Genomic DNA, 27,414 nt, shown 5'->3' on the forward strand with positions numbered 1-27,414 from the left:
GGAATGGAGTAATACATCCCAGACAATTCATTTAAAGGATATTCCCCCCTCCTAGATGGATTCCCTCAACATAAAGCCATTAGTGAAATTGGTTTAAAGAAAAGTACTGGAAGAACAGGCAATACCATCAGGGAGCTGGAACGGAGTGAGCCACACAAGTGCCCTTCACACAGACTAATGAAGGGGAACGGCACAGTGATCCACAGAAGATGGAGGGACAGTTCAAATTATACATGTCTCCTGCATGCAGATGTCAGATTATGCAGTGTGTTCATGTGTTAAAGAGTGCTATGAAGGTAATGACCACGCACCGCAGCTGCAACTGACACATTCATGGCTTCCTCCTGCTCTTGGTATCCCCTAGGCTACAGACAGAGAAAATGTCAAACAAAGAACCTTATGGCAGGTCAGCCATTATGCAGGGGCAGCCATTAAAATAAAAATGTAACATACATCAAGATTAACATTAGCAAACTGCTGAACAGATCTAGGGTCAGATACCATTTAATTACGGATCACAGCAGCATAGCCTTCAAACATCAACACCCTCACTAAGAGAATTTCTCAAAGTAGAATACAACATCTTTCAGCTACTACTGCGATAACATTCAAGGAGCTTCTAAGCAGAACAAGTTAATACCCGCCTTCTTTTATCCACACTTTTTTTGATACAAAACAAAGAGGATTGATTAAAGTGGAGCTTGTAGTACCCCTGCAAAATTAATAAAGTATGCTCTTAAAGGGAATGCAATTAAAGGGACTGCATATTTTACTATTTACAGGGAAGGACAAGAGAGTCCAGCAATCCAAGTAATGGTATGAGTTACTCAACTATAATACATGCCCACAAGCAAAAAGGCAACTGAAGGTGAGCAATATGATAAAATGATATTATACTCTCCAGAAAGGGCTGCAACACTCATGACTGACCTTTGAGAGACTTTATGACTACACTGTAAATGAAAAATTAAGAAAGAATTACTGTAAATATAAATGGACATAAATGCCAAGGCCTGACTGATATCAAAAGTTTGTAGCCGAAACAGATACCAGTTTTAATGGGCTAAAAATTATGTTAACCGTTAATAACCCGTTATGCTATCCATTAATATACAACCCCATTTCCAAAGAAGTTAGAACGCTGTGCAGAATGTAAATAAAAACAGGATGCACTGATCTGCAAATCATGTAAACCATATTTTTAAAGGAAAATACTACAAAAAAAACAGGTCAAATGTGGAAACTGAGAAATTTTATTGTTTTTTGAAAAATATATGCCCATTTTGAATTTGAAGCCAACAACACGTTCCAAAAAAGTTGGGACGGGGGCATGTTTTCCCCTGTGTTTCATCACCTCTCTCTTAACGACACTGCTTTTAACAAGTTTGGGAACTGAGGAGACCAATTGCTGTAGTTTCGAAAGTGAAATGTTTTCCATTCTTGTTTGATATAGGATTTCAGCTGCTCAACAGTTCAGGGGGTCATTTGTCATTGTTTTCATTTCATAATGCTCCAATTGTTTTCAATGAGTGACAGATCTGGACTGCAGGCAGGCCAGTTTAGCACCGAGACTCTTTTAACACACAGCAATGCTGTTGTAATACGTGCAGAATGTGGTTTGGCATTATCTTGCTGAAATAATCAACGCCTTCCCTAAAAAAAGATATCATCTGGGTGGCAGCATATGTTGCCAAAACATGTATATACACTAATCAGGCATAACATTATGACCACCTCCTTGTTTCTACACTCATTGTTCATTTGGTTAGCTCCACTTACCATACAGGTGCACTTTGTAGTTCTACAATTACAGACTGTAGTCCATCTGTTTCTCTGCATACTTTGTTAGCCCCCTTTTACCCTGTTCTTCAGTGGTCAGGACCCCCATGGATCCTCACAGAGCAGGTGCTATTTGGGTAGTGGATCAGTCTCAGCACCGCAGTAACACTGATGTGGTGGTGTTGTGTTAGTGTGTGTTGTGCTGGTCTGAGTGAGTTTTTAAACACCTCAGTGTCATTGCTGGACTGAGAATAGTCCACCAACCAAAAATATTCAGCCAACAGCGTCCTGTAGGCAGCATCCTATGACCACTGATGAAGGACTAGAGGATGACCAACACAAACTGTGCAGCAACAGATGAGCTATCGTCTCTGACTTTACATCTACAAGGTGGACTGACATGGTAGGAGTGTCTAATAGAGTGGACAGTGAGTGGACACAGTGTTTAAAAACTCCAGCAGCACTGCTGTGTCTGATCCACTCGTACAAGCACAACACATACTAACACACCACCACCACGTCAGTGTTCATGGGGGTCCTGACCACTGAAGAACAGGGTAAAAGGTAAAAGGGGGCCAACAAAGTATGCAGAGAAACAGATGGACTACAGTCTGTAATTGTAGAACTACAAAGTGCATCTATATAGTAAGTGGAGCTGATAAAATGGACAATGAGCATAGAAACAAGGAGGTGGTCATAATGCCTGATCGGTGTATTGTTCAGCATTAATAATATCTTCACAGATGTGCCAGTCACCTATGCCATGTGCACTAATGCACCCCTATTCCATCATGAATACTGGCTTTTGAACTGTGCACTGATAACAAGCTCAGTGGTCTTTAGCCCGGAGGACACAGCGTCCATGATTTCCAAAAAAAAAAACAAATTTTGATTAATCAGCCCACAGAACACTTTTCCACTTCGCCTCGGTCCATATAATGTTTATATATGATTTCTTCTTTGCATTTTAGAGGTTTAACTTGCATTTGTGGATGCAGTGATGAACTGTGTTCACAGACAGTGGTTTTCAGAAGTGCTCCTGAGCCCATGCAGTAATTTTCACTACAGAATCATGTCTGTTTTTAATGCAGTGCTGCCTGAGGGCCCAAAGATCATGGCCAGCAAATACTGGTTTCTGGCCTTGTCCCTTGCATACAGACATTTCTCCAGATTCTCTGAATCTTTTATTGTTATTATGTACTGTACATGATGAAAAGCAAAAGCTCTTTGATATATTACATTGAAAAATGTTATTCTTGAATTGTTGCACTATTTGCTCATGCAGTCTTTCACAGTGGTGAACCTCTCCTCACCTTACTTCTGAAAGACTCAGCCTCTCTGAGGTGCTCTTTTTATACACAATCATGTTACTGACCTGTTGCCAATCAACCACCAGGTATTTCTTTTAGCATTACACAAATTTACCAGCCTTTTGTTGCAATGTCCCAACTTTTTTGGAACGTGTTGCTGGCAATAAATTCAAAAAATATTTTTCAATAAACAAAAAAACAATTCTCAGTTTCAACATTTGATATGTTGTCTTTGTACTATTTTCAATGAAATACAGGGTTTAAATGATTTGCACGTCATTGCATTTTGTTTTTATTTACATTTTGCACAGTGTCCCAACTTTTTTGGAAATGGGGTTGTATAATTTTACATTGATTTTTTTTTTTCATGCTCCAATAGTTTTTGTTTAACAGTGCTTTACTGACTTATATGATTGTTCGTTCTCAATTTTGACACCCTTTGAACTTTTTATTATTTACTTTGAAAAGTAAATAATAAAACAGAAGAATCTCATAGTCTTAAGTAATATAAATATTGTAGCACTGGGGTGGGGCTACTTGTAACTCTTTGGGGTTTGATTTCTGTTAGTTACCTCATATTTTCTGACTGCTGGGATAGGCTCCAGCCCCCCTTGCGACCCAGAAGGATAATCATCTTAGTGTGTGTGTGTGTGTGTGTGACTGTAAGCTTTAGATACATTTTATAGGTGTGGGGGGAAAATCGATTCTTAGATGCATCGCAATGCAGATGTGGACGATGCTGAATCGATACAAATGTCAAGAATTGATTTTCTATATTTTAATTGATAACGTAATGTTGAGGGAATGCAAAAGGCGAAACTTGGAAGTGCGGAAGTGCAATGCCTGGACAGTCTGTGGCGTGCACACTACATTAAAAGCTAGTGTGGGGTCAGCAACCCAAATGTTAATAAGAGTCATTTTTATCCTTTCAACAAAAATCTAACCACCTTGGGAGTCACAACATTTTGAGTCCATTTTACCATCTTGGCTGTACATATGTCTCAGTATGCGCTAATGTCCTAGTGTAGGCTAAAAATATAATACAAACAAAAACGCAGACTTACTTTGCTCTGCTTTAAGCTTTAGTTCAGCTGTAGCTGCTTTTCTTGCATCACCAGCAGGAAACTTTTCCACAAAAGTAGGAAGTTTTACAGTTTCTTGTAAAATTTCTCTCAATGTTCTACTTTTTACGAGGCTGAAGTCAGCTTCTCATTCGCCAGCTTCCTGTTTGAATTTTCCTGTTCCACCTTAAATGGTACCTGAGGCGCCAGAATGTAACAGCTGCACAATTTAAGGTGGAACGAGAAAATTCAAACAAGAAGCTGACTTCAGCTTCACGTTTTAGTGAAGCTGATGTCGTTGCAAATTAAACGCATCAGGAAACCGGCTGGAGTGTTTATAAATGCAAATAAATCTATTCGTCTCCTAATTATCAATGTTCATCTTAAATCTTTCTCTTTGCCTTTTCGTTTGCTACTAGCTAGGTGAAGCAGCAGTTACAGGCTACATTAATTCCAGCGTTTAAGACCATTTATTGTTAAAACTGTTTTAGAATGATCAGCAGAGCTTCATTTTACTGCAAAGGAGGATTATTTTATTTTTACCTAGAAATCTAATTCTGATGTGGAGCTGCAACAGGGCAGTAAAAGAGCCACAGGTTGCCGACCCCTGAGCTAGCGTATGGAAGCACTTTGGCTTCTATGGAGTTGAACGGGAAAAAGGACCTGGACAAGAGCCACACTGTATGCAAGTTCCGTCACACTAAACTATTTTGGAAACACGACAAACATGAGAAACTATATTATATGTTTGCACCCATTTTCCACCCGGTTGTAGTTTGCTGCCAACAAGAGAACCATCAAGAAAGTGATGTCAAACTCGGAAAGGGCGAAGCGAATTCCAAACTCTATTGCAACTTTATTGCCAAGGATTTGCATCCGTTCTCAGTCATTGAGCTATGTTGCACACTTTGGAGCCAAGATACAGCGCCCCGTCTCGAAGATATTTTACTGACACAGCGACCCCCACTGTCTACAACAAGACAAAAACCGAAGTTATGAAATCACTAAAGAAAATGGGTAGGATAGCTGTAATGTGATGCGTTGACACCCACTGCCACATGACTTTATGTCACCGCAACTGCGCATTTTATCATAGATGAGTGATAGCTAGCATCTTGTGCTCGTAACAAAGAGCAGTGAATGAGAGCCTTCCAATTAACTTATCACATTGCTTCCATTTGATTTATTAATAAAAGATATTTTAAGTAAATTCATGGACTATTACAAATACTTTGCTTTAAAGTACCTAGTTGTCACACAGTGAGAAAAAAAGAAATCCTGTATAAAAAAAAGATGCATCAAGATGCACCAAAAATCATTTTATAGTCGTATCGCAACCCTCTGAATCATAATCGTATCGAACCGTGAAGTGCCTTGAGATTCTCACACCTAACATTTTATTATTCTAACCATTATGTTTTTTTGTGTCATAATTCATCACTATTAGGGATTGTCTCAAATTTATATCACAATATTCTAAATATTTCTAAGTAATGATTATAATTACAAGTATTTTTAGGGTTCAAGCATGTAATGCATTGAACCCTATTGGAATTGTCAAGATTTTTCTTATTATTTTTCTTCCCTGAAACGGAACGCACAGCCCAAACCGTAGGTCCTAGAGACATGAAACTTGGTCAATAGGTAGTAGTCCCTCCCGCTACTCAGGCGCAAGGAATCAGCCCAGTCGGCCACAAGGGGGCGCTACAGCGCAGAAAAATCAGTTTTGCCTAATAACTCCTAAACCAGATTTTTGCCAGCTAAGCCATTTTTTTCCCTGGTTCTATGGGTCCAATCAAACAACTTTGCAATTTGGTTCATCAATCTCCGCCCAGAAAATTTTTTCGCAATACTGCAAAATATGCTAAACCTACTTTTGCGAACTAGTCCTACAGTTTTTGCCCAATCCTCATGTCTTTGGTGTCAAAAAATTCAGAAGAGCCTGAAGGTCAATAATTATCAAAAACATTTTGACTTCTCTAAACAACATGGCTGCCATATGCAAATTAACCCTTCTGGATAAATTCAAAATAATTCAGAATTAATTGAAAATTCTGTAACTCAACAACCCTTCAGCCAAAAAATTTCAAACTTGACAGACACATTTGGGAGAAGATTCTGAGGTAGCCATTCGATTTTTGTATGCATTAGTAATTAGGGGGCAGAGTTAATGCTACATGGCTGTTTCTCAGCATCCGTACATCCGATCAGCTGAAACTTTGCAGATACCATCTGTTGGCCAGACTATAATGGAATCCATAAGGACAATTTGATTCGTTGAAGTATATGGCCGCCATCGGCCAATCAGCATTTAGCAGTCTTTTGACAGGCTTAACATTGACTAACCATCATGAAACTTGAATGACCACTACATATAGCCAATTTCTAACAACCAATCAAGTTTCAAAAAATTTGACCACTGGGGGGCGCTATTCATAAAAATTAACATATTATTACATATTATTACTATTTTATTACAAGTTTGCTTGAAAATCCTTGTGTATCATATGTAGTACGTTATTCCAAACAATTTTGCAAATGCATATTTATTACAAAACTGCATAGTTTTTTTTGTAATCGGTAACTGTTTAAAAAAGCCTACTTTTCGAACTAGTCCCTGGATTTTGATCCAATCTTTTCGAACTTGGTCTGGAAAAATTCTTTGGCATGTGCAAGTAAATAATTATCAAAAACATTTTGACTTTTCTACTCAGGGTCGTGTGGATCAATCAATTAATTACTGCGACCATGGCATCGTTAGCTTGATAAGCTATAACTCAACAGTCATTGGTCAGATCATGTCCAAATTTTTAGGACTTTTACACATTTGGACTACAATTGTGTATGCCAATTTTGGTCCAGATTGGCCTTTAGGGGGCGCTTTAGCACTCAAAAACACTTAAAAATCAATTAAAATGCTATTACAATGTTATTACAAGGTCGACAGATAAACAAATGGTGCCATACGACTCAGATCAATCACCTAAACAACTTTCTAAGTACATGTTCTGTCACAAATTGTACTGTTTGTCTGGTATTTTGGCTTATTCATTTGAAGACTACATTATACGAAGGCTTATTATGCAAAGGTCAAAAGGTCAATCTGACCAAAACTTGGTAAACATCTTTGGATATGGGCCCTGATCAAGAATCATACCATATTGTGGCCTTTTCACCAATTCTGACCCACTTTCACTGAGCTCCTCTACACCATTAGGGCCTCTAATGAGTGCATTGGGCTTCATTATGGCCTACAAGAAATCAATGGCTTAAATATAGAACCATTCCACTGTGCAAGTGCAACTTCTTGGATGTTCTACAAACCAGTGTAGATCAGTACATATGAATGCAAACCTATAATGTGTTTAAAACACCACTGCTTCTTGTTTATGGCAACTGAAGGCCTTTTGATGAACTGACTTCCTATCAGTTCTATTCCCTCTATGAATAAGACCTATAGCTTGAGGCCTTTTTAGGTCTAATGGGCTCAACTTTGCCATTTGGACCATTTAGCTCCGCCCACTTAGATTTTGAGCTAATTTGCATAATATGCGAAACCTACTTTTGCGAACTAGTCCTACAATTTTTGACCGATCCTCATGTCTTTGGTGTCAAAAAATTCAGAAGAGCCTGAAGGTCAATAATTATCAAAAACATTTTGACTTCTCTAAACAACATGGCTGCCATATGCAAATGAACCCTTCTGGATAAATTCAAAATAATTCAGAATTCATTTAAAATTCTGTAACTCAAGAATCCTTCAGCCGAAAAATTTCAAACTTGACAGCCACATTTGGGAGAAGATTCTGAGGTAGCCATTCGATTTTTGTGCGCATATGTCATTAGGGGGTGGAGTTAATGCTACATGGCTGTTTCTCAGCATCCGTACATCCGTCATTGGTCAGATCCTGTCCAAACTTTAAGGACCTTTATATATTCAAGAATGATACCATATTGTGGCCTTTTACTAATTCTGACCCACTTCCACTGAGCTCATACTTTACTTTAGTCCTATGTTTCAACTTTTCATCTTTTTCAACTTTACTCATATTTTTGCCTGTAACTTTTGATCAGAGTGATATAGAGACAAAATTCTTTTTTCAGCTGATTCCTTGGGACATGCTGAACAAGTGCACTCTGAGTCAATTTTGCCCCACCCCTTTAGTTTTTGAGCTAATTTGCATAAATGTGAAAAACCTATTCTTGCGAACTAGTCTCAGGATGTTTTGCCAATTTTCATCAAATGAGTACCATAAGATTCAGAAGACACTGATCATGAATAATTATCAAAAAGATATTGACTTTTCTACTCACGATCATGTGGATCAATCAATTAATTAGTGCAAACATGGCATTGCTAGCCTGATCAGCTATAACTCATCAGTCATTGGTCAGATCATCTCCAAACTTTGAGTATTTATACAAATTGAGACTATAATTGAGTACGCCAAGTTTGGTCCAGATAGGCCTTTAGGGGGCGCTTTAGCACTCAAAAACACTTAAAAATCAATTGAAATGCTATTACAATGTTATTACAAGGTCGACATATAAACGATTGGTGCCATGTGACATTCAAAGATTTCACTATACAAAGACTACATTATACAAAGGTCAAAAGGTAATTCTGACCAAAACTTAGTGAACGTCTTTGGATATGGTCCCTGATTAAGATTGATACCATATTGTGGCCTTTTCACTAATTCTGACCCACTTTCACTGAGCTCCTCACACCAATAGGGCCTCTTATGAGTGAATTGGGCCTCATTATGGCCTACAAGAAATCAATGGCTTAAATACAGAACCAATCCACTGTGCAAGTGCAACTTCTTGGATGTTCTACAAACCAGTGTAGATCAGTACATATGAATGCAAACCTATAATGTGTTTAAAACACCACTGTTTCTTGTTTATGGCAACTGAAGGCCTTTTGATGAACTGACTTCCTTTCAGTTCTATTCACTTTGCCTATGAATAAAACCTATAGCTTGAGGCCTTTTAGGTCTAATGGGCTAAACGAAAAGCTTGAGGCCTTTTTAGGCCTAATGGGCGAAACCAAAAGCTTGAGGCCTTTTTAGGCCTAATGGCCTAAACCAAAAGCTTGAGGCCTTTTTAGGCCTAATGGGCTAAACCTGCAGGAGGGCCCGTACTGCTGTTGCATGCTTGAACCCGCTCATTGCCGCTTGCGGCTATATTTATATTTATATTACTCTAGTTTGTTATTGTATTTATTATTTTCATTATATAAATTTTTTGTTAATTATTAATGCAAGCTTCCTTCTTAATTTTATAAAAAACAATGAGAGAATTTGAATCTCATAGGTTTTCTTTTATCTATTATGTAAAGTTACTTTATTAGTTTGTAGCTGCTGTGATTAGCACATAACTGTTAGCATTTTGGTTGTGTGTTTCTAGAGCTGGTTCAAGCTGTAGGGCTGTTAAAAACCGAACGGATGATGTTACTGTGCTGAATGTGGTCTGCGGCACGTTAGTGAACGTTTTGTCATTCGCTGTTTATTTTACAGCCACAGACTCTTTCACATGCATAATGTGCCATCATATAGACCACTGTGTATTTGTCCATAAAATTATTTATACAGTATACATTTATAAAGGACTTCACCAGAGTAAATTCTAGATACAAAATAAAATCTGCTTTTTTAGTCAAACTGTGAAAAATACCTCTGTGACTGTTAAAATGCTACATTGTCAGGAATTTATTAATCCTCGCCAAAGGTGAATTAATTCTAAACCTTCTGCACTTAATAGTTATTTTGATTCCTTAACTGTAACCCAGTTTCATTAATCTAGGTTATTGTGTTCATCTTTGATCATTTGTAACTGTTTTTCATTTAATTAATTTAATCTTTTTTCCTTTCTCTTTTGTTTGCGAAATATGCAATACATATGTTTTTTAATCATGGTTTAACGGTATATATCTGCTTTTCTTTCAAGTCTTCATGTAGGTTTTATTATAAGTATGATTATAAGGTTTGCAGCTTGTGTGAACTATGTATACTTTAAGCATATTTTCTGCCAGCACATCTACAGAAACATTGGTGATAATGTACTCATTTATTTTACTTTATGTCTAAAATTGAAATTGCATGGTTATGTTCTTTCACTTAAGGTAACTATGCTCAGTTCTGTAAAATTGCTTCCATGGAATTTGAGCAGCTAGCAAAAAATTTGCTTATTCATCAGAGGTTGAGCACGAAAACCTTTTTTCCGCCTTAGCTACACCTTAGCTCCCCCTTTTGAAGTTCTTTACTTAAAGCCAGCAAACAGGAAGTTCTAGCAGTCTGTTGAGGAGTCACAAGGAGAAAGAGAGAGACATGTGACTGTGACAAAGAAGCCCTCTTTCTTCTCTGACCAACATAGCACTTTAGTTCTGCAGATCTTAAATTTTAGTAATTTTTGTTTCGTGTCTCAGTTCGTCATGTCTTTGTTCATTTACTCAGTAATCTTGAAGTGTTGGTAACTGCTAGACTGTTGAATAGCCGCATCTAGCTGCGCTTGTTTTTAAGTTTCGTCGATTCATTTTGAAAATCTAACTGGCAACGATAGGTGACTGCGAATACAGTGAATAACAGACACAGAAGCAAACACAGTGCTGACTGAAATCCATCTGAAGAGTCTCCTACAGTGACCCCCGCATAAAACTGCAGCCCGACTTCACCAATTAACCCCTGCAAGCAAGCTCATGAGCCACCTTCCTCATCAGAGCCAGCTGCAAGCCCGCCTCGCCATTTTGGTCCAGTCAGATGCGGTGCCCCTGAGGTTCACTCTTCGCTGGCCTTGCCTTTGACCCATGGACCCTTCTCCAGCCCAGGCGAGCAGGCGGCTTCTCTTCCTCAACGCGCATCACCATGGCTCTGTCTGAGGCGTTCAGGTCGTACATTCACCCACACTGCTATTTCATGTGATTTCAGTCTCATTGTTTCCCTTTTTATCCAAACATAGGCCAGTCCTACACTAACGCTAGTATTGTTCTGCTTGCTGTTTAAAAGCCATATTCTAAGAGTCTCTGCCAATTACAGTATGTTTGTCCAGTGTATTTAATACTTTTGGTTTCTCTTCATAACTGCTAATATTTAGTGTCTATATACCTGTTGTAATCCATCATTTAGTGCTTATATACTGTCAATAAATAAACCTTTAATAAAATCATCACTGGTGATTTGTGTGCATGTAAATACCACAGTTCAATCAAATCTGATCCCTGGACAGCAGGTCAATCCTTAACCTGAGATTGATTACAAATATCTGTGTTTTATGGTAAGTGGGAAATAAGATGGTTTGAGTGGCCTTGTCCCACAACAGCAGTTAAAAGCAATACATGCAAAATGGTAGTTGAGTGTAAAGGGGGTAACACCAGCAATTCGCTGTAGTCAGAACAAAATCTAGTATCTCCAAAATGAGAACTTTACATGAGAAAGAAACATCCTTCTATGCTTTTAATGTAAGTCAACGGAACCAGACCTTTTTCCTAGGTCATTTTTGGCCAGTTCTTCTGCATTCAGTCCATTCAGCATGAAATGTACCCACAATGTAAATGTAAAGGGCAACAGGCATTTTCAAATTATGTCAAAAACTGAAAAAATGCAGATAAAAGGTTTTGTCCTGACAGCAGCAACATACAACATTTTATAAATCTGAAGCAGTGCAGCATATTTGCTTTAACAAAGCAGCTGCGGCATCTTTGTCCTTCTGCGCAGCATTCTGATGTTGTGTGACGAATTGTGCTACCTTGTCGAAATGTCCTACTGTAGCACATATTTATCGATAGTTCCCTACATAAAATTCCGGGTAGGTTATTTTGATAGCTTAAATCACTTTACCAAAAAATGCCATCAGAATTAAAACTACAAAGCTGAGCTCAGCTTCCTATGCGCCAGCTTCTTGTTTGTTCTACTGTAATGGTGCAGCAGTTATATGGTAGCGGCTCAGGCGATATAATAATAACTGCTGCACCATTTAAGATGGAATAGGAAAATCTGAAAAAGAAGCTGGTGAATAGGAAGCAAACTTGTGTGTTAAAACTACAGGTAGGATAGTTTGATAGTGTAAATGTCCTTATCAGAAAACATTATCAGCATTAAAAGAATAATTAGGATATTCTGACAGCCTAAATCAGCTTATCCTGGGGGTTTAGAACTGTTAGTCTGAGTCTGTATTGAATCAAAATTCGGTAGCCAATAGCTAGTATAGCATAAATCACTAACTGCTAAGCAGCCTAACTTTGAACTTAGTGTAAGCTGTCCTGACAACCAGGGGTAACTAATTTTGCATTGTTTATGGCTGATAGTATTTTCAACTGTAGGGAGATTACCACAGCCTTTTCACATCTTTTCATTTTGAATCTTATTACATCTTTTCATGTCATTTTTTTTTTAAATTATGAAGAGTAGTACCAATAAAAATATCGACAAGAATCAGTATAAATAAATTCCTAAAGATACCCATCCTTACCCAGATTGGCAGTGGCTCTCCAAAAATTTGATTGGTCACCATGGGTGCGCCCTGACTTGAAGCTAGCAGTCTGTAGTTATTAGGATGTCAAATCTGGAAAGGGTTATCTGATGCTTCTTTTAGGTAGGTGTATTCTACCAGTGATTAATTATTTGGATTCTCAGCAGACACTCAGCTTTAAACTGCGCGACTTTGAACTATACCAGAGGCATCGTGACAGTCTGCAAAGCAGAAAGGCAACACTTACTGCAAACAGACAAAGCCCTACGATTTAGTTCACAACTTAAATGTAATTTTGTTGTTTGACTTAAAATCACATCTAAACTATATCTAACAAATACCTACAGTTTTGTGTTGAAGGCTCTTTTAGCTAAGGGGCTTCAGTGCAGGCAGGACCAAAGGAAGTGGAACGTTTTCCAATATTTTGTGTGATAGAAATGCTTAAAATGTTATCACACAGCGCTCCGATTCTGTACTATATGCATTAGTTGGCTCACATAAATAAACCTCAAAAATCACAGCTCAGGGCTCCTGAGTGGTGCAACTGTCTAAGCATTGGCCCTGTCATCAGGAGATTGCGAGTTCGATCCCTGGTGATGCTACAGCCATTCGTAGCCGGGAGTCCAAGAGAGCACAATTGGCCTCGCTCTCTCTGGGTGGGTAGGATGGCCCCCCATCACTCAAAACGATGCTAGTCAGCGCAGGCGTCTGTTAGCTGACGTAGCAGATCTGGCGTTTGGCGCTTTCCTCCGAGCGTGTTCAGCTGTCCAATGACGTTGCGTGAGCGGCAGTTCGAAAAGATGCGGTGGTTGGCTTCACAGGTCTCGGAGGAAGCCTGTGTTAGCCTTCACCCTCCTAGCGTTGATAGTATCATGTGATTGGGGGAGTCCTAACTAGCGGGTGGAATTGGACACAACTAAATTGGAGAGAAAATTGGGTAAAAATCCAGAAAAAAAAAAATTCACAGCTCTAAGAAATGTGTAATTGATTTATAGAAAGCCTATTTATTTGCGTATGTATAAATGCATAATATAAGCTTCTCCCCGTCCCTGCCTATTTAACTCTGATAGACTGTATCCTGATACCTAGTTTTGATCGTTGACAGAGGTTTCCACAAAAGATGATATATGAAAAACCCTCAGTTACAGGGTTATACAATACAGGTTTAAATTTGAAATCCAATTTTTCAATACATGCTAAAATAGTTACACTCGTATTACAAGTTGGTTTCAGTGAAAGGATATTTCGAAATACTATTTACTATAAATACTATAAACATTTTCTATTTTTTTCCTCAAATACTAGACAGTTGCTCTTGAACATTTCAAAACTATTTTCATTCACAAAGTCAAATACTGTCAAGTTTATCTTCTAATTTAATTTCATATGGTGATCCAATTAGCTTTTTCCCTTCTTTCTGTAGATGCAACACAAATTAATTTCCACCTTGTTTTTCCATCAGGACATGCATAATAACCCAATTACCTGCAATTCTGTTTATTAAATATAGAGAACTGAGAGCACTGCACAAAATGCATCGCTCTTAACAGGGTGCATGGCGAAATAATCACCACTGTTCAACACAATTTGAGTGTTGGTAGTGACGTACAGAATACGTAGAATGTACAGAATCTGTTCATGGTTCAGAAGGATTTCTCCTGTGTAAACACAAACCTGCAATGATGACCCCACTCCCCAACACAAGCTCAGAATCCATTTTGTGTGAGGGCTAAGATATTTGGGCTTAGTATAAAAATGCTCTAAAACAGAAAGTTAAGTATTTGTACCTGCCCAGGGCCTGGACTTTGGCAGCATTTCTCTCCTCCAGGTCAGCCAGCTTCTTCTTTAGGTTGTCTACCTCAAGCCGTAGCCCAGCTGAGTGCTCCATCTCTCCATCCAGCAGACTGCGAAGAGACCTACAACCAGCAACATACACAGCATACATAGCAGAACAAAACAAAATAAATCAAGCAGCAAGTGTTCAATTCACATCACTAGTGAAGCTCACTGGAACCACAACAAGTAAAACTGTGACTTTTGATATTTGTCATCTTTGCTGCTTTGCTTTTTTTGGTCCAGTTCAAAGTTACTACAGGCATACAACTGAGACTGGAAAAACTATTCAAATATTCAGTAGTGGAATACATACAATAAAATCAATATATTATTTTTTTCTTTTTTGGATTTTTATATTTCAGAAAAGATCAACAGTTTTACTTTGGCCAAAAAATTAACGCAGATCACATTTTTACACCCTAATATGAAAGGTCTCAAATACACATAAAAATGGCATCACGCATGTGGCAACACAATGGCACAGTTGGGGGGGCACTCACATGTTCTGTTCGGTTAGTTCATCTTTCCTGTTCATCATGGCCACAATGGCTTGGCGTAGTTCGACTGTGGAAACAGAACTATCTTAATAAGGACTCAAAAATGAAATTTTTGTTTCTAAAAGAACAATAATAAGACTCGCACACAGATTTAGTGTTCCATGCAGACCTGTACTTTTTCCAATAAAGGATACTGTTTCAGATTGCTGACATTTTCATTTGTGTAGCACACCAGAACTAATAAACGGAACTTTGTGGGGCTTAAAATACCAGCCAGACATTAATTTCTTTTAAATGAAGGTGACAAGAAAGGGTAAGACATTTATAACACAGCACAGTGAGAGTTTTATACCGTTCAGTTTAACAACCAACTACCTGTGAACACTGACTGGCAGACAATGAGTTTTTACTGTATCTGCAGGCCTCATCCACCAGAAACAATTTTTCCAATAAATCATATAACTCGTCACTGTCAAAACCTTTCAACCTTTTTTCCTCTTTTTTTGTTATACCATTTGAAATCACCAGATGTCCTTTGTGAGAATATTACATTATAAATGGGCCATAACTGATAACTGCAAAGCAGGAGAAAACTGTAAAAAGAAATCAAAGCGCTTACATCTCGCAATTTCCACAGCCCAAAATGTCATAAGAAATAACAGTTAAGGGGAAGCAAAGTCATGGTGAAATCTGGAAGACCAAGAAAACTTTCAGACAGAACTGCTTGTATGCTGGCCAGAAAGGCAGAGCAAAAGCCCCATATGACAGCAAAGGACCTCCAGGAAGGTTCAGATGAGGAGTGGTGCTGAACCATTCCACAACACAGCACTGCTTGCACAAACATGATCTGCATGGAAGAGTCATCTGAAGCAAACCCCAAAGAAACTTTTTGGCTACAATCAATCAACAAACATATTTTTGAAGAAAATGAAGCAGCATTTGATGACACTTTGCCAACTGTTAAGCCTGGATGTGCATCTATTATACTTTGGGGTTGTGTGGCACAGGAAACATTGCATGTGTGTAAATTCTGGAAGCATATATGGTCAGTAAAGAAAGTGAAGCTGAAAAGAGGCTGGTTTCTGCAACAGATCAATGATCCAAAACATAACAAAACCTCAAAATCCACTATAAATTACTTTAACTAACGCAAGTTGTAGGCCATCATTATGGCAGCTGTAATGGCCATCATAGTCCCCTAACTTGAACATCACTCAAAATCTGTGGGTAGATCTTAAACATGCTGTCCACACAAGATGGCCCAAGAATATCACAAAACTAGAAGTGTTTTGCAAGAAGGAGTGGATAAAAATTCCTAAAACAAGAACAGAAAGACTCGTACCTGGTTACAAAAGTGTTTGCAAGTTCGGTACTACTAAGTATTAATGTCTATTGATAACTTTTGCACGTGCCACAATTACTGCTCTATTTTTTAAGTTAATCAAATATAAAGCAACTGTGCAGTAACTTTTATAGAATACATGTAGAAATCTTTTTAAGTAAGTTGCTGCAGAGGTTATTTATGTCTTTTCTTTTAGAAAATCAACAAAATACATAATTTGGCTTGGGGTGCCCACATCTTTACACACAACTGTACTACAAGTTTTGCTAAGCCAGCATGAAAATAAAAATAACGTAGCATCCTAGGTATCACTGTCCACGTAACAATAAGGCAGACTTACGGATTAACAACAATCACAGATAAATAAGCAAACACTTTCAATCTAGAGTGCGAGGCTGGGTAGACTGTTGGGCCTTTACTGACCTGTGGACTTTATCTACAGTGGCACAGCATGGCATACAAAAGGCTGCTGCAGCAGGAGGAGTGTAAATCCAGTAGGCTCTTGCATCAGCAGCAGAGAGGACGGCAGTGTTACTTCTCTACAGCCCCCTGCGCCTGAGGAATAACCTGCTTCTCCTGTCTCCGGGAGACAAAATCCCAACGCTCCTCTTGGCTTATCATTATAGCAATATCACAAGGAAATGTATGCAGTCATCTATATAAACACAGTCTCAAAAAACAGACAAAATCTCAGAACTAGAAAACTAAGACATCTTTCTTATTTCTGAGGGAGCTACACTCCTTGTCAGTGGATGCTGGAATCAATACTGATCGGTTCTCTCCCTGAAAAAGACTAAACTCCAACACAGACTAGAAAATGTACCTCTTCTTTAGTGTCCCAAAGGACAGCCTTTGTTGATCATATCAATGTAGACCATAAAAGAACACTGAACTTCTACAGAGTCTAGACTAAGTCAATCTGAAATCAAAATTGATCTTTTTTTCTTTTATAGCTCATGTTCCAGGAAATATTAATCATGATTCACCATAGCACATCATCTAAAAGATGTTAAGCTCAGACTAAACTCCTAAACAATGTTGAAGTAAATAATTTTGTCTACTCCTTTTAAATGCCTGGATTCTTTGGAAGGCAGCAACAATATGTTTGTTTTCCAACAATATGTATTAGGAAAACATTTGATTATTTTCCCCACATCTTTCCTACATCTAATAACTCTGCTACAGACAATCTGCAGAAGCAACACAGTCACTTCACCATGAATGAGTGGGCTTAATTGCTGTAGGCTAAATAAGTGATCATATGTAAACCTGTTCATGGTTGTAACCGCCACCATGATGAATTAACAAAAAGAGATGTATTTGCAACTGTTTCTATTTATGGACTAAGTGGACTAAGGAGTGAATGGTACATTCTGTAACTTTAACTTTTCCATAATAAGCGTCCTTTACATTAGCCTCCTTTTTATTTACATATGTGTTATGATGGCATATGTAGGCAAAGTCTGAGTGAGAGCAAGTATGTGTATTTGTGTGTGTATGTGAGTTGAACAGGGAGGGTGATCCGCCTGAGCAGCCCAGCAGATGAGCCCGCCTCCTCCCTAGAGCCTCCATCTGGAGGTGAAACACACCCTGGTGATTCGTCCACACCTCGGACACACAGACATGCACGCGTGCCCACACATGATTTATGAGTAATCACAATGACAGTATCCACTAAATAAACAAAAAGCTAACAAAAAGTGGCACGCACACAAGTTTACCAGCACCAGCACAGCAAATCAGAGGCTAAGTGCTTTCGTAAACTTATTTATGAGGCGCCAATTAACACCCAAATCCTATCTACAATAGTGAGGGGGGGGTCTTACGTAATTCTTATTTGTGTGGGGGAAGAGGGTGTGGTATAAAGTAAACAAGGCTGAGATCTAATTTCCTACCAGCATCACAAATATTGTAGAGCCTAGGCACCAAGTTTCAGCCATTCTGACATTCAATGAATCCATTCTTCGCAATTAACATACTATTTGTAATGTACAATGGATAAAGAAACATCAGGTTGTGTTAAATTTTGTTTCGTAGGCCCTCTTTTCATCTTACTCCTTTCTAGTTCTGAAAGCCCAAGTGAAGCTAAAATGAGCCATGAGCCACCTCAGCCGTTTCAGCACAGTGCTGTCATGCACAGAGGAAATCTTGGTGATGACTGACTGAACCAACAGTGCCCTCCACTGGAGGAAAGTAGACTATCAGGAATGGCAGAGTCCTTCATGTTTATGTTTCGAGAAACATGATATGACTATGATGCAAAGATGATTTTTTTAAAGCAACCTTCTAGTGTTTTATAACCTAATTTCTATCATCTGTTTCTGTATCATACAGTTGATTACCACAGACAATAACTTCAACATGTTTTCCTGTACTTATAAAAAATAGAAAACCTGTTAACTTGAAACACTTATAATAGAAGCCAAGCGGCTTCAGTACCCTCACCCTGTACTCTTTTATATGTGTGTTTTCCCCCCTATTTTCTCCCTGTGTTAGCTGGGAGCCTACTACACTAAGGGAGAAGACTCTTATGTTGGCTTCTGTACAGAGAAAACCAGATAAACATCTTCCCGTACAAACAGGGAAAGCGAAATAACACCATCTTTGCCTTCTTTTAATAATATTATAGCCAACAGCACTGTCGTGGTCTCATGGCATTGCGAAGAATCAATTCTAAGTGCAGAACTCCAACTCCAAAGCCACAGAACCTATATCTGAACTTTCAAATGGGACCAATAGCTGATATGGTGTAAATCTCTGACCTCACAATGATCTGATTCAATTCTTTAGTAAACCATTAAGGGCATAATGAAATCTCAAATTTCACTTTGATAAAATTGATACATAAAGTTTTTTTGGGTTGTTTTTATGTTCCAAAATAGATCATAATTTTATTTTGACCATTAGTGCATACTCTAGGAATATTACTGTAATCGATTACACCCATTTCTAACATTCCAAAACTGACATACAGTGGAGGAAATAAGTATTTGATCCCCCACTGATTTTGAAAGTTTGTACTCTGACAAATAATTAAACAGTCTATGATTTTTATGGTAGCTTCATTTTAACAGTGAGAGATGGAATATCAAAAAGAAAATCTAGAAAATTAAATAATATTTAAATAAAAAATAATTTGCATTTCATTGAGGGAAATAAGTATTTGATCCCCTAAAAACCATGACTAATGTTGGCTCCCACAGACCAGTGACACACCCTAATCTCAGTGAAGTCATTACTTGCATGAGAGACACCTGTCCCAAATTGTCACCTGTATAAAAGGCCACCTGCCAACAGACTCAGTGACATTCCAACATCTCCACCATGGGCAAGACTAAAGAGCTGTCTAAAGATGTCAGGGACAAAACTGTTGACCTATACAAGGCTGGAATGGGCTACAAAGCCATAAGTAAGAAGCTGGATGAGAAGGTGACAACTGTTGGTGCAATTATTCGGAAGTGGAAGAAGTACAACATTACTGTCAATCGACCTAGGCCTGGAGCTCCATGCAAGATATCACCTCGTGGAGTCTCACTGATCATGAGAAAGGCTAAAAATCAGCCAAGAACTACACGGGAGGAGCTGGTTAATGATCTCAAGGCAGCTGGGACCACAGTCTCCAAAAAAACCATTGGTAATACACTGAGACGTAATGGTTTAAAATCCTGCAGTGCACGCCAGGTTCCTCTGCTCAAGAAGGCTCATGTCCAGGCCCGCCTCAAGTTTGCCAATGAACATATTAATGACTCCGGGAGATACTGGGAGAAGGTGCTGTGGTCAGATGAGACCAAAATTGAGCTCTTTGGCCTCAACTCAACTCGACGTGTTTGGAGGAAGAAAAATACAGAATATGACCCTAAGAACACCATCCCCACCGTCAAGCATGGTGGTGGAAGTACTATGTTTTGGGGGTGTTTTTCTTCTAAGGGCACAGGCCAACTTCACCGCATCAACGGGGCCATGTATCGCAAAATCCTGGGTGACAACCTCCTTGCCTCCGCCAGGGCACTGAAAATGGGTCGTGGATGGGTCTTCCAGCACGACAATGACCCAAAACATACAGCCAAGGAAACAAAGGCGTGGTTCCATAAGAAGCATATCAAGGTCATGGAATGGCCTAGCCAGTCTCCTGACCTCAATCCCATAGAAAATCTATGGAGAGAGCTGAAGCTTCGCGTTTCCAAATGCATGCCTACAAACCTTAAGGATTTGGAGATGATCTGCAGAGAGGAGTGGGCCAAAATTACTCTTGAAGTGTGTGCAAACCTTATAAAAAACTACAAGTGTCACTGTTAAAATAAAGCTGGCATAAAATTATGAGACGTTTAATTTATTTTTTTGTATTAAAACTTTTAAAGTCATTGGGGGATCAAATACTTATTTCCTCCACTGTAGCTCAATCATCAGCAGTAGAATAACACACAGTGATTTAATACAGAGTTTAAAAAAAACACACAAAGCTTTTGTTGGACCCGTATGTAAAATAGCATGTGAATTCTACTTTGGTTAAAAAAAAACAAAACAACGGAGTACATCCTTTTGTCTCTACCAAGAGCTCTCTCTTTTTTGCCCAGGGTCTGGACATTTATAAGTAACTCTAATATTATCTATACTACTGCCCTAATAACTATCTGTAATCTAATGTCTTCAAAAAGAATTAAAAGAATCAAAGAATATCAACAAAAATGAAAAAGGATAGAAAGGAATGAAAAAGACTTCAGCTGCTGAGTTCTTGTGTAAGGATTAAAGGCCTTCACTTTATTAAGGATCAAATGGCAAGATGGTTCCCGGTCAACCACAATGCAAATATCATCTCAAAACATCCCACAAACCTTACACCTTTTTTGGTAACCTTTAAAACCAAACGCGTATGATGTCTTTTTAACACTACGGTCTGACTCTTACCAGATTGTTCTCTCCTCACAGGGCCCTCTTGCACAACTCACCATAGGGCCATCTCACACAACCCTCCATAAACGTACAAGAGTGTACCTCAGCTACAACTTAAACTGTCATCTGGTACAGCTCCCTTCTGTGGGCCAAGAACCTCTTTCCCCGTTAGAGCGTCTACTACATAAGGTCCATAGTCTGCTTCCCTATATTACCTTATTAGGAGCTCTCCATTCAGCCAATATTTAGTTTATTGATTGCTAAACAGGGAATGTTTTATTCAGTCTTTCCCATCACTTTACTGAATACTATTATAATCAACAATAATCAATTATACACATCCAAAACTGATGCAGTTGAGTCACCACTTTAGGACTGATGCATTTTACTCATCTATAAGCTGGCTGAGCCACTTGTTAGTCAACCAAGAGGATTCCCTAAAAACCATCACATCAAGTGTTTTTGTCTTACACCAGGGCATAGTTAGAGTCCAGAACACTGCAGATCCCAAAGATGGAGAGTATTGTAGGAGTCTAACAATATTAAATACATTTTTTGATGTTTTCTAAGCTAATTTCTATACGCGACAACTGCAGTATAGAGGCGATTACCACAGATAGTTATTGGGATGGACGTGTACTTAGTAAAAGAACAGAAAACCTGCTTACTCAAAGCATAAACTCTTGAGGAGATGCATGGAAAAAGGCAGGATGGAAATCAACTCACCCACAGTCATGGAATCAGGCAGGCCAGGAGTGGCCAGTGTACTGGTCAAAGCGGCATTTGGGGTTGATGGGCTGGGATCCAAGCTGAGAGAAAAACTCATTGCAGTTAGTGATAAGCAGCTCAACAGGACTCCCATTAGATGTGCTGTGTTGCCAAACAAAAAGGTTACCTGAACTGTGTCTGGGCTTTCGGTTTTTCTGTGTCAATGGCTGAGCTAGAGCTTTCCGTTTGCCCCTGAAATCCCACCATCTCAACAGAGCTGACATCTGAAAATAAAAAATTACTCTGCTATACCATTTCAAAATGTAATGCATATGAATTCATATTCATAATAGGTAATATAGATAATGAAGATTCAAAGAATGCTTCCAAATGTAACAGTTATGCATGCGTTGCAATCTAAACAGCATTGTGTCTGCTAAAAAGAGTTAGTAAAGAGTTAGTAAACCCAAACTGACAGTGTGTACTGTTCAGACCCTGTGGTGTGTAAGGCTCTGCTGAGGTGAGAGGGATGAGCACGTCTGAGCTGTCGTTGTCAGTCTCTGTGATGATCTGTCTGGGGCTCCATGTTGACACACTGGACAAGCTCCCAACTATGACCCTGAATGGAGAGACACAAGGTATGAGACAATGAATCAGCGAAAACCTATATTTGCACAATATGCACGAAATACTATATACCAAAATACCATACCATATACCAAAATACCATACCAAAATATCATTGTGATTATATTGCTACATTCTGTAAAGGCAATATGCCTTCCAATATCTTCCAATATCACACTGTCAATCCCTTCATGGCCAAAATGATCTATATTTGTTAAATCATGCAAATCCTGCTTTGATTCATTCAAACACCCAAAGACCATCTGTGACTGCTGCTCACAGGACACAAAAAACATTTAGTGATTAGTAAGGAGGTGTATTTGCATATTGCAGCCATCTGCAATAGTAATATTATTAAGATCAATACTACAATAATAATTAACAAACAATGCACTGTGCAACTCTTCTATATTATATAATTTCCAAGTAAAACACATACAGAAATCATAGTAAAAAAACAAGCCCAACTATATCTAAATACTTCTAATTTTTGTTTTTAAAGATATATCCTGTAATGGTATAAAAGATTGATCTCTCTTAAAATAATAAAAGATTTAAATGATTTATTTATAAATTAATGAAATAAAGAAGAGAAAAGATGAAGAGCTGAATAAGTTTCATCATTGTTGTACTTTACTGAAAGTGTTGTTCATGTGCATCAAGTCATGCACTGAGTACTGAAGAACAAAGCAGATACAACATGAAAAAGAAATGTAAAAATCTTCCATGCAGGTGCACTTCAAACTGTGCAAAGATTAATCTTAGAAGAAATGTAAACTCTGCAAGCAGCGTTTTAATAAACAACAATATACATACCAAGCAACAGAACATATCAGATTTCATATTCCGTCATGTTTTGAATTTACACTGTAAACAGGAAACTCAAGAGTAGAGTCTGCAACTTCTTTTCACCCAACCCAGGCTGTGTCCCTGTGTGTCTTCTGGACATTTGGCTTCTACTAAAACTCAAAATAGTTTTAAGGTTTTCTAGCTTAGTTTTCATGCTGGATGCATTCAAATAACTCAAACTAAAATAATTACATTAACTCAAACTTCACAGTAACAGACACACAAGATGTTTGTTGGAGGAGATGCCCAATACTTTTCTAAGTATTTCGATTTTTAAAATATTTCATATTAAAAGTACAAAAGGGCTTATTGGGTATGCTAACTTACTGGGGCCATTTCCCCTGTTTAAAAAGAAAATGCAAAAACTTATGAGCATGAACTCACTGCTCCCCACTTGCAGGGTCCTCTTGAGGCTCTGGCTGGCTCTTTCCATAAAAATCTTCATCATCCTCTTCCTCATTGTCAATGCTTTTGGTGTCAGAAAGAACTCCGTTTTGAGGAGGGGTTTCGGCCCAGCTGATGATGCCATCTCCTGGCTCAGGAAGCCCGTTCTGAGTGGGTAGGGACTCAGGGGGCTCCTCAGCCTCCTCTGAGCTCAAACAGCGTGCTGTGTTCTTCCCCACACTTCTCCCCACATCCTCGTTGCCCTCCTCTTCGTCCTCCGCTCCCACATCCAAATCGTCGTCAAATGAGATGATGTTGGTGATTTTCTTCTTCCGTCTGCGCTCCTTCCTCAAACAAGAATCTATGGGGCAAAAGGAACAGAAACTGGAAAACTTCAAATGTGTCAGCTGCCACAGTTATTTTAACATACATATTCAGCAAGTGGCATTTGCGATCCAATCGACTAATCATCCAACTTCAGTACCGGACTTCACTAATGTTTTTGTGGCTGAAGAAAATCAAACCACAGCAATGTTCCAACATTTAGTGCAAAGCCTTTCCAGAGGAGTACAGGCTGTTAATGCAGCATGGGGGACAAATTCCATGGTAATACCCTTCCCTTGACTTTAGAAGAAATGCTGGATAAAAAGTATTTTGGACATGTAGTGTATGACAAAACAGCCTAGCCAAAACATCACTTTTAACCCCTTGTGGGCCCACTTTAATTCTTCAGTGTTATAACTACACGACTAGTTCTGCATACCTGTGGAGGCGCTGCGAGGCAAGACAGGCAGGGGGTCTGTGGGGCAGTCTGAGCGTGAGCTGAATCCAGGAACCACAGCTGTGGCTGTGCCAATTTCCCTCAGCAGTGTGCTAACTCCCTGTGCAGACTCCTTCCACAGGCTGCTCATGCCCTGCGTGCTCTCCTTTAGCAAGTGAGAGACCGATGAGCCTGTGCGCACCTGCCCGTTCAGGTCCGTGTTGTCAATGTTGATGGCAAACAGAATAGAGTTCAACCCTGCTTCCATAAAGAGAACAGAACAGTTTTATGTGTGCCAAACTTCGCTTAGCAGTGACCATTTTCTAAACTTAAAAAACAAACTTTTATGGTTACACCTGTTATTCACCGTTCAGTACAAACAATACAAACTGAACAAAGAAAACAATCCTTGCATTTTGTCATTGCTGAGACAAAACCTTGCATCTTCATTTTTGTCGTTATTTGTATTATATATTATATATTTTATATAAATTAAAAATAATACACAACACCATTTCCAAAAAAGTTGGGATGCTGTGCAGAATGTAAATAAAAATAGAATGCAATGACATGCACATTATGTAAACCATATTTTTGAAGGAAAATACTATAAAGACAACATATCAAATCTTAAAATTGAGAAATTTGTATTGTCTTTTTGAAAAATATATGCCTATTTTGAATTTGATGCCAAAAATAGGTTCCAAAAAAAAGTTGGGAAGGGGGTATGTTTACCACTCTGTTTCATCACCTCTTCTTTTAACAGCACTCTGTAAGCATTTGGGAACTGAGGACACAGACTGCTGTAGTTTTGAAAGTGAAATGGTTTCCATTCTTGTTTCATAAAGTATTTCAGCTGCTCAACGGTTCCTCCTTTGTCGTATTTCATCTTTAATAATGTGCCAAATGATATCACTGGGTGACAGGTCTGGACTGCAGGCAGGCCAGTTTTGCACCTGAACTCTTTTAATACAGAGCAACACTGTTGTAACACATGCAAAATGTGATTTTACATCGTCTTGCTAAAATAAGCAAGGCCTTCCCCGAAAAAGATGTCCTCTGGATGGCAGCATATGTTGCCAAAACTTATATATATCATTCAGTATTAATACTGCCTTCAGGGATGTGCACGTCACCTATGCCATGTGCACTACTGCACCCCTATACCATCACAGATGCTGGCGTTTGAACTGTGCACTGATAACAAGCTCAGTGGTCTTTAGCCTGGAGGACACAGCGTCCATGATTTCCAAAAAGAATGAAAAAGAATGTTGATTTGTCGGACTACAGCACTCTTTTCCACTAACCCTCAGTCCATTTTAAATGAGCTCGGGCCCAGAGAAGGTGGCTGGGTTTCTGGATCCTGTTTATGTATGGTTTCTTCTTTGTGTTTTAGAGTTTTAACTTGCATTTTGGATGCAGTGATGAACTGTTTCACAGACAGTGGTTTTCAGAAGTGTTTCTGAGCCCAAGCAGTGATTTCCACTGCAGAATCATGTCTGTTTTTAATGCAGTGCCGCCTTTTAACTTTAACAGCCTTTTGCTGCCCTCATGCCAACTTTTTTGGAAGGTGTTGTTGGCATCAAATTCAAAATGGGCATATATTTTTCAAAAAACAATAACATTTTTCAGTTTCAACATTTGATATGTTGTCTTTGTACTACTTTCAATTAAACATAGGGGTTAAATAATTTGTGCATCATTGTGTACATTTTGCACAGCATCCCAATTTTTTGGGAAATGGGGTTGTAATACATTTATTTATTTATTTTTTGTAAGTTTTATGGATTATTGTTAAAAAGCCACTGACCGGCAGCCATAGTAGGGAGCATACTCGCTCTCTCCTCATCAAGGATAAAAGCCCACTCTTCATAGAAGGCACTGGCAACACACATCACACATTTTACATTAGGTGTAAATAAAAGTGTGGGAGTTAAGAATACTTGGTAAAATGAGGTTAAAACAATGGTTCGTGGTCAAAAATCACAAAAAAATACACAAAAAATGTAATTTATCAGCAAGACATGCTTAGTGTCTGAAATTTGCTTCTTTAGTTTGACACCAGATTGAACAAGCTTACATGGTCTCTGACACTGTATGATATACTGTTATCTAAAAACTAATTCAAGTACACTTTATTGCCAAAAGTATTCGCTCGTCTGCCTTCACACTCATATGAACTTGAGTGACATCCCATTCTTAATCCATAGGGTTTAATATGATGTTGGCCCACCCTTTGCAGCTATAACAGCTTCAGCTCTTCTGGGATGGCTTTCCACAAGGTTTAGGAGTGTGTTTATGGGAATTTTTGACCATTCTTCCAGAAGCGCATTTGTGAGGTCAGACACTGATGTTGGACGAGGAGGCCTGGCTCACAGTCTCCGCTCTAATTCATCCCTAAGGTGTTCTATCGGGTTGAGGTCAGGACTCTGTGCAGGCCAGTCAAGTTCTTCCACACCAAACTCGCTCATCCATGTCTTTATGGACCTTGCTTTGTGCACTGGTGCGCAGTGATGTTGGAACAGGAAGGGGTCATCCCCAAACTGTTCCCACAAAGTTGGGAGCATGAAATTGTCCAAAATCTCTTGGTATGCTGAAGCATTAAGAGTTCCTTTCACCGGAACTAAGGGGCCAAGCCCAACTCCTGAAAAACAACCCCACACCATAATCCCCTCCTCCACCAAACTTTACACTTGGCACAACGCAGTCAGACAAGTACCGTTCTCCTGGCAACCACCAAAACCCAGACTCATCCATCAGATTGCCAGACGGAGAAGTGTGATTCTTCACTCCAGAGAACACGTCTCCACTGCTCTAGAGTCCAGTGGCGGCGTGCTTTACACCACTGCATTCAACGCTCTGCATTGCGCTTGGTGATGTAAGGCTTGGATGCAGTTGCTCA

General features: G+C 38.9%; 1 protein-coding gene across 2 annotated transcripts in view; it reads right to left on the reverse strand.

Moving 5' to 3' along the window:
- Window positions 1-27,414, reverse strand: part of snx29 (sorting nexin 29) — a 146,268-nt gene that overhangs the window by 111,076 nt on the left and 7,778 nt on the right. The window contains exons 6-13 of one of the 2 annotated variants that reach the window (XM_036573094.1): window positions 26,323-26,393; window positions 24,516-24,770; window positions 23,753-24,113; window positions 22,369-22,511; window positions 22,080-22,176; window positions 21,911-21,993; window positions 14,956-15,019; window positions 14,407-14,535 (exon numbers count right to left, since the gene is read on the reverse strand). In XM_036573094.1, the coding sequence (XP_036428987.1) occupies window positions 14,407-14,535; window positions 14,956-15,019; window positions 21,911-21,993; window positions 22,080-22,176; window positions 22,369-22,511; window positions 23,753-24,113; window positions 24,516-24,770; window positions 26,323-26,393 (1,203 nt within the window). The remainder of the gene's footprint in view (window positions 1-14,406; window positions 14,536-14,955; window positions 15,020-21,910; window positions 21,994-22,079; window positions 22,177-22,368; window positions 22,512-23,752; window positions 24,114-24,515; window positions 24,771-26,322; window positions 26,394-27,414) is intronic. The other variant, XM_036573095.1, reaches the window with a different exon arrangement.

The sequence above is a fragment of the Colossoma macropomum genome, unplaced genomic scaffold (genome assembly GCF_904425465.1).
Source record: "Colossoma macropomum unplaced genomic scaffold, Colossoma_macropomum, whole genome shotgun sequence".
In the NCBI taxonomy this organism is placed as follows: domain Eukaryota; kingdom Metazoa; phylum Chordata; class Actinopteri; order Characiformes; family Serrasalmidae; genus Colossoma; species Colossoma macropomum.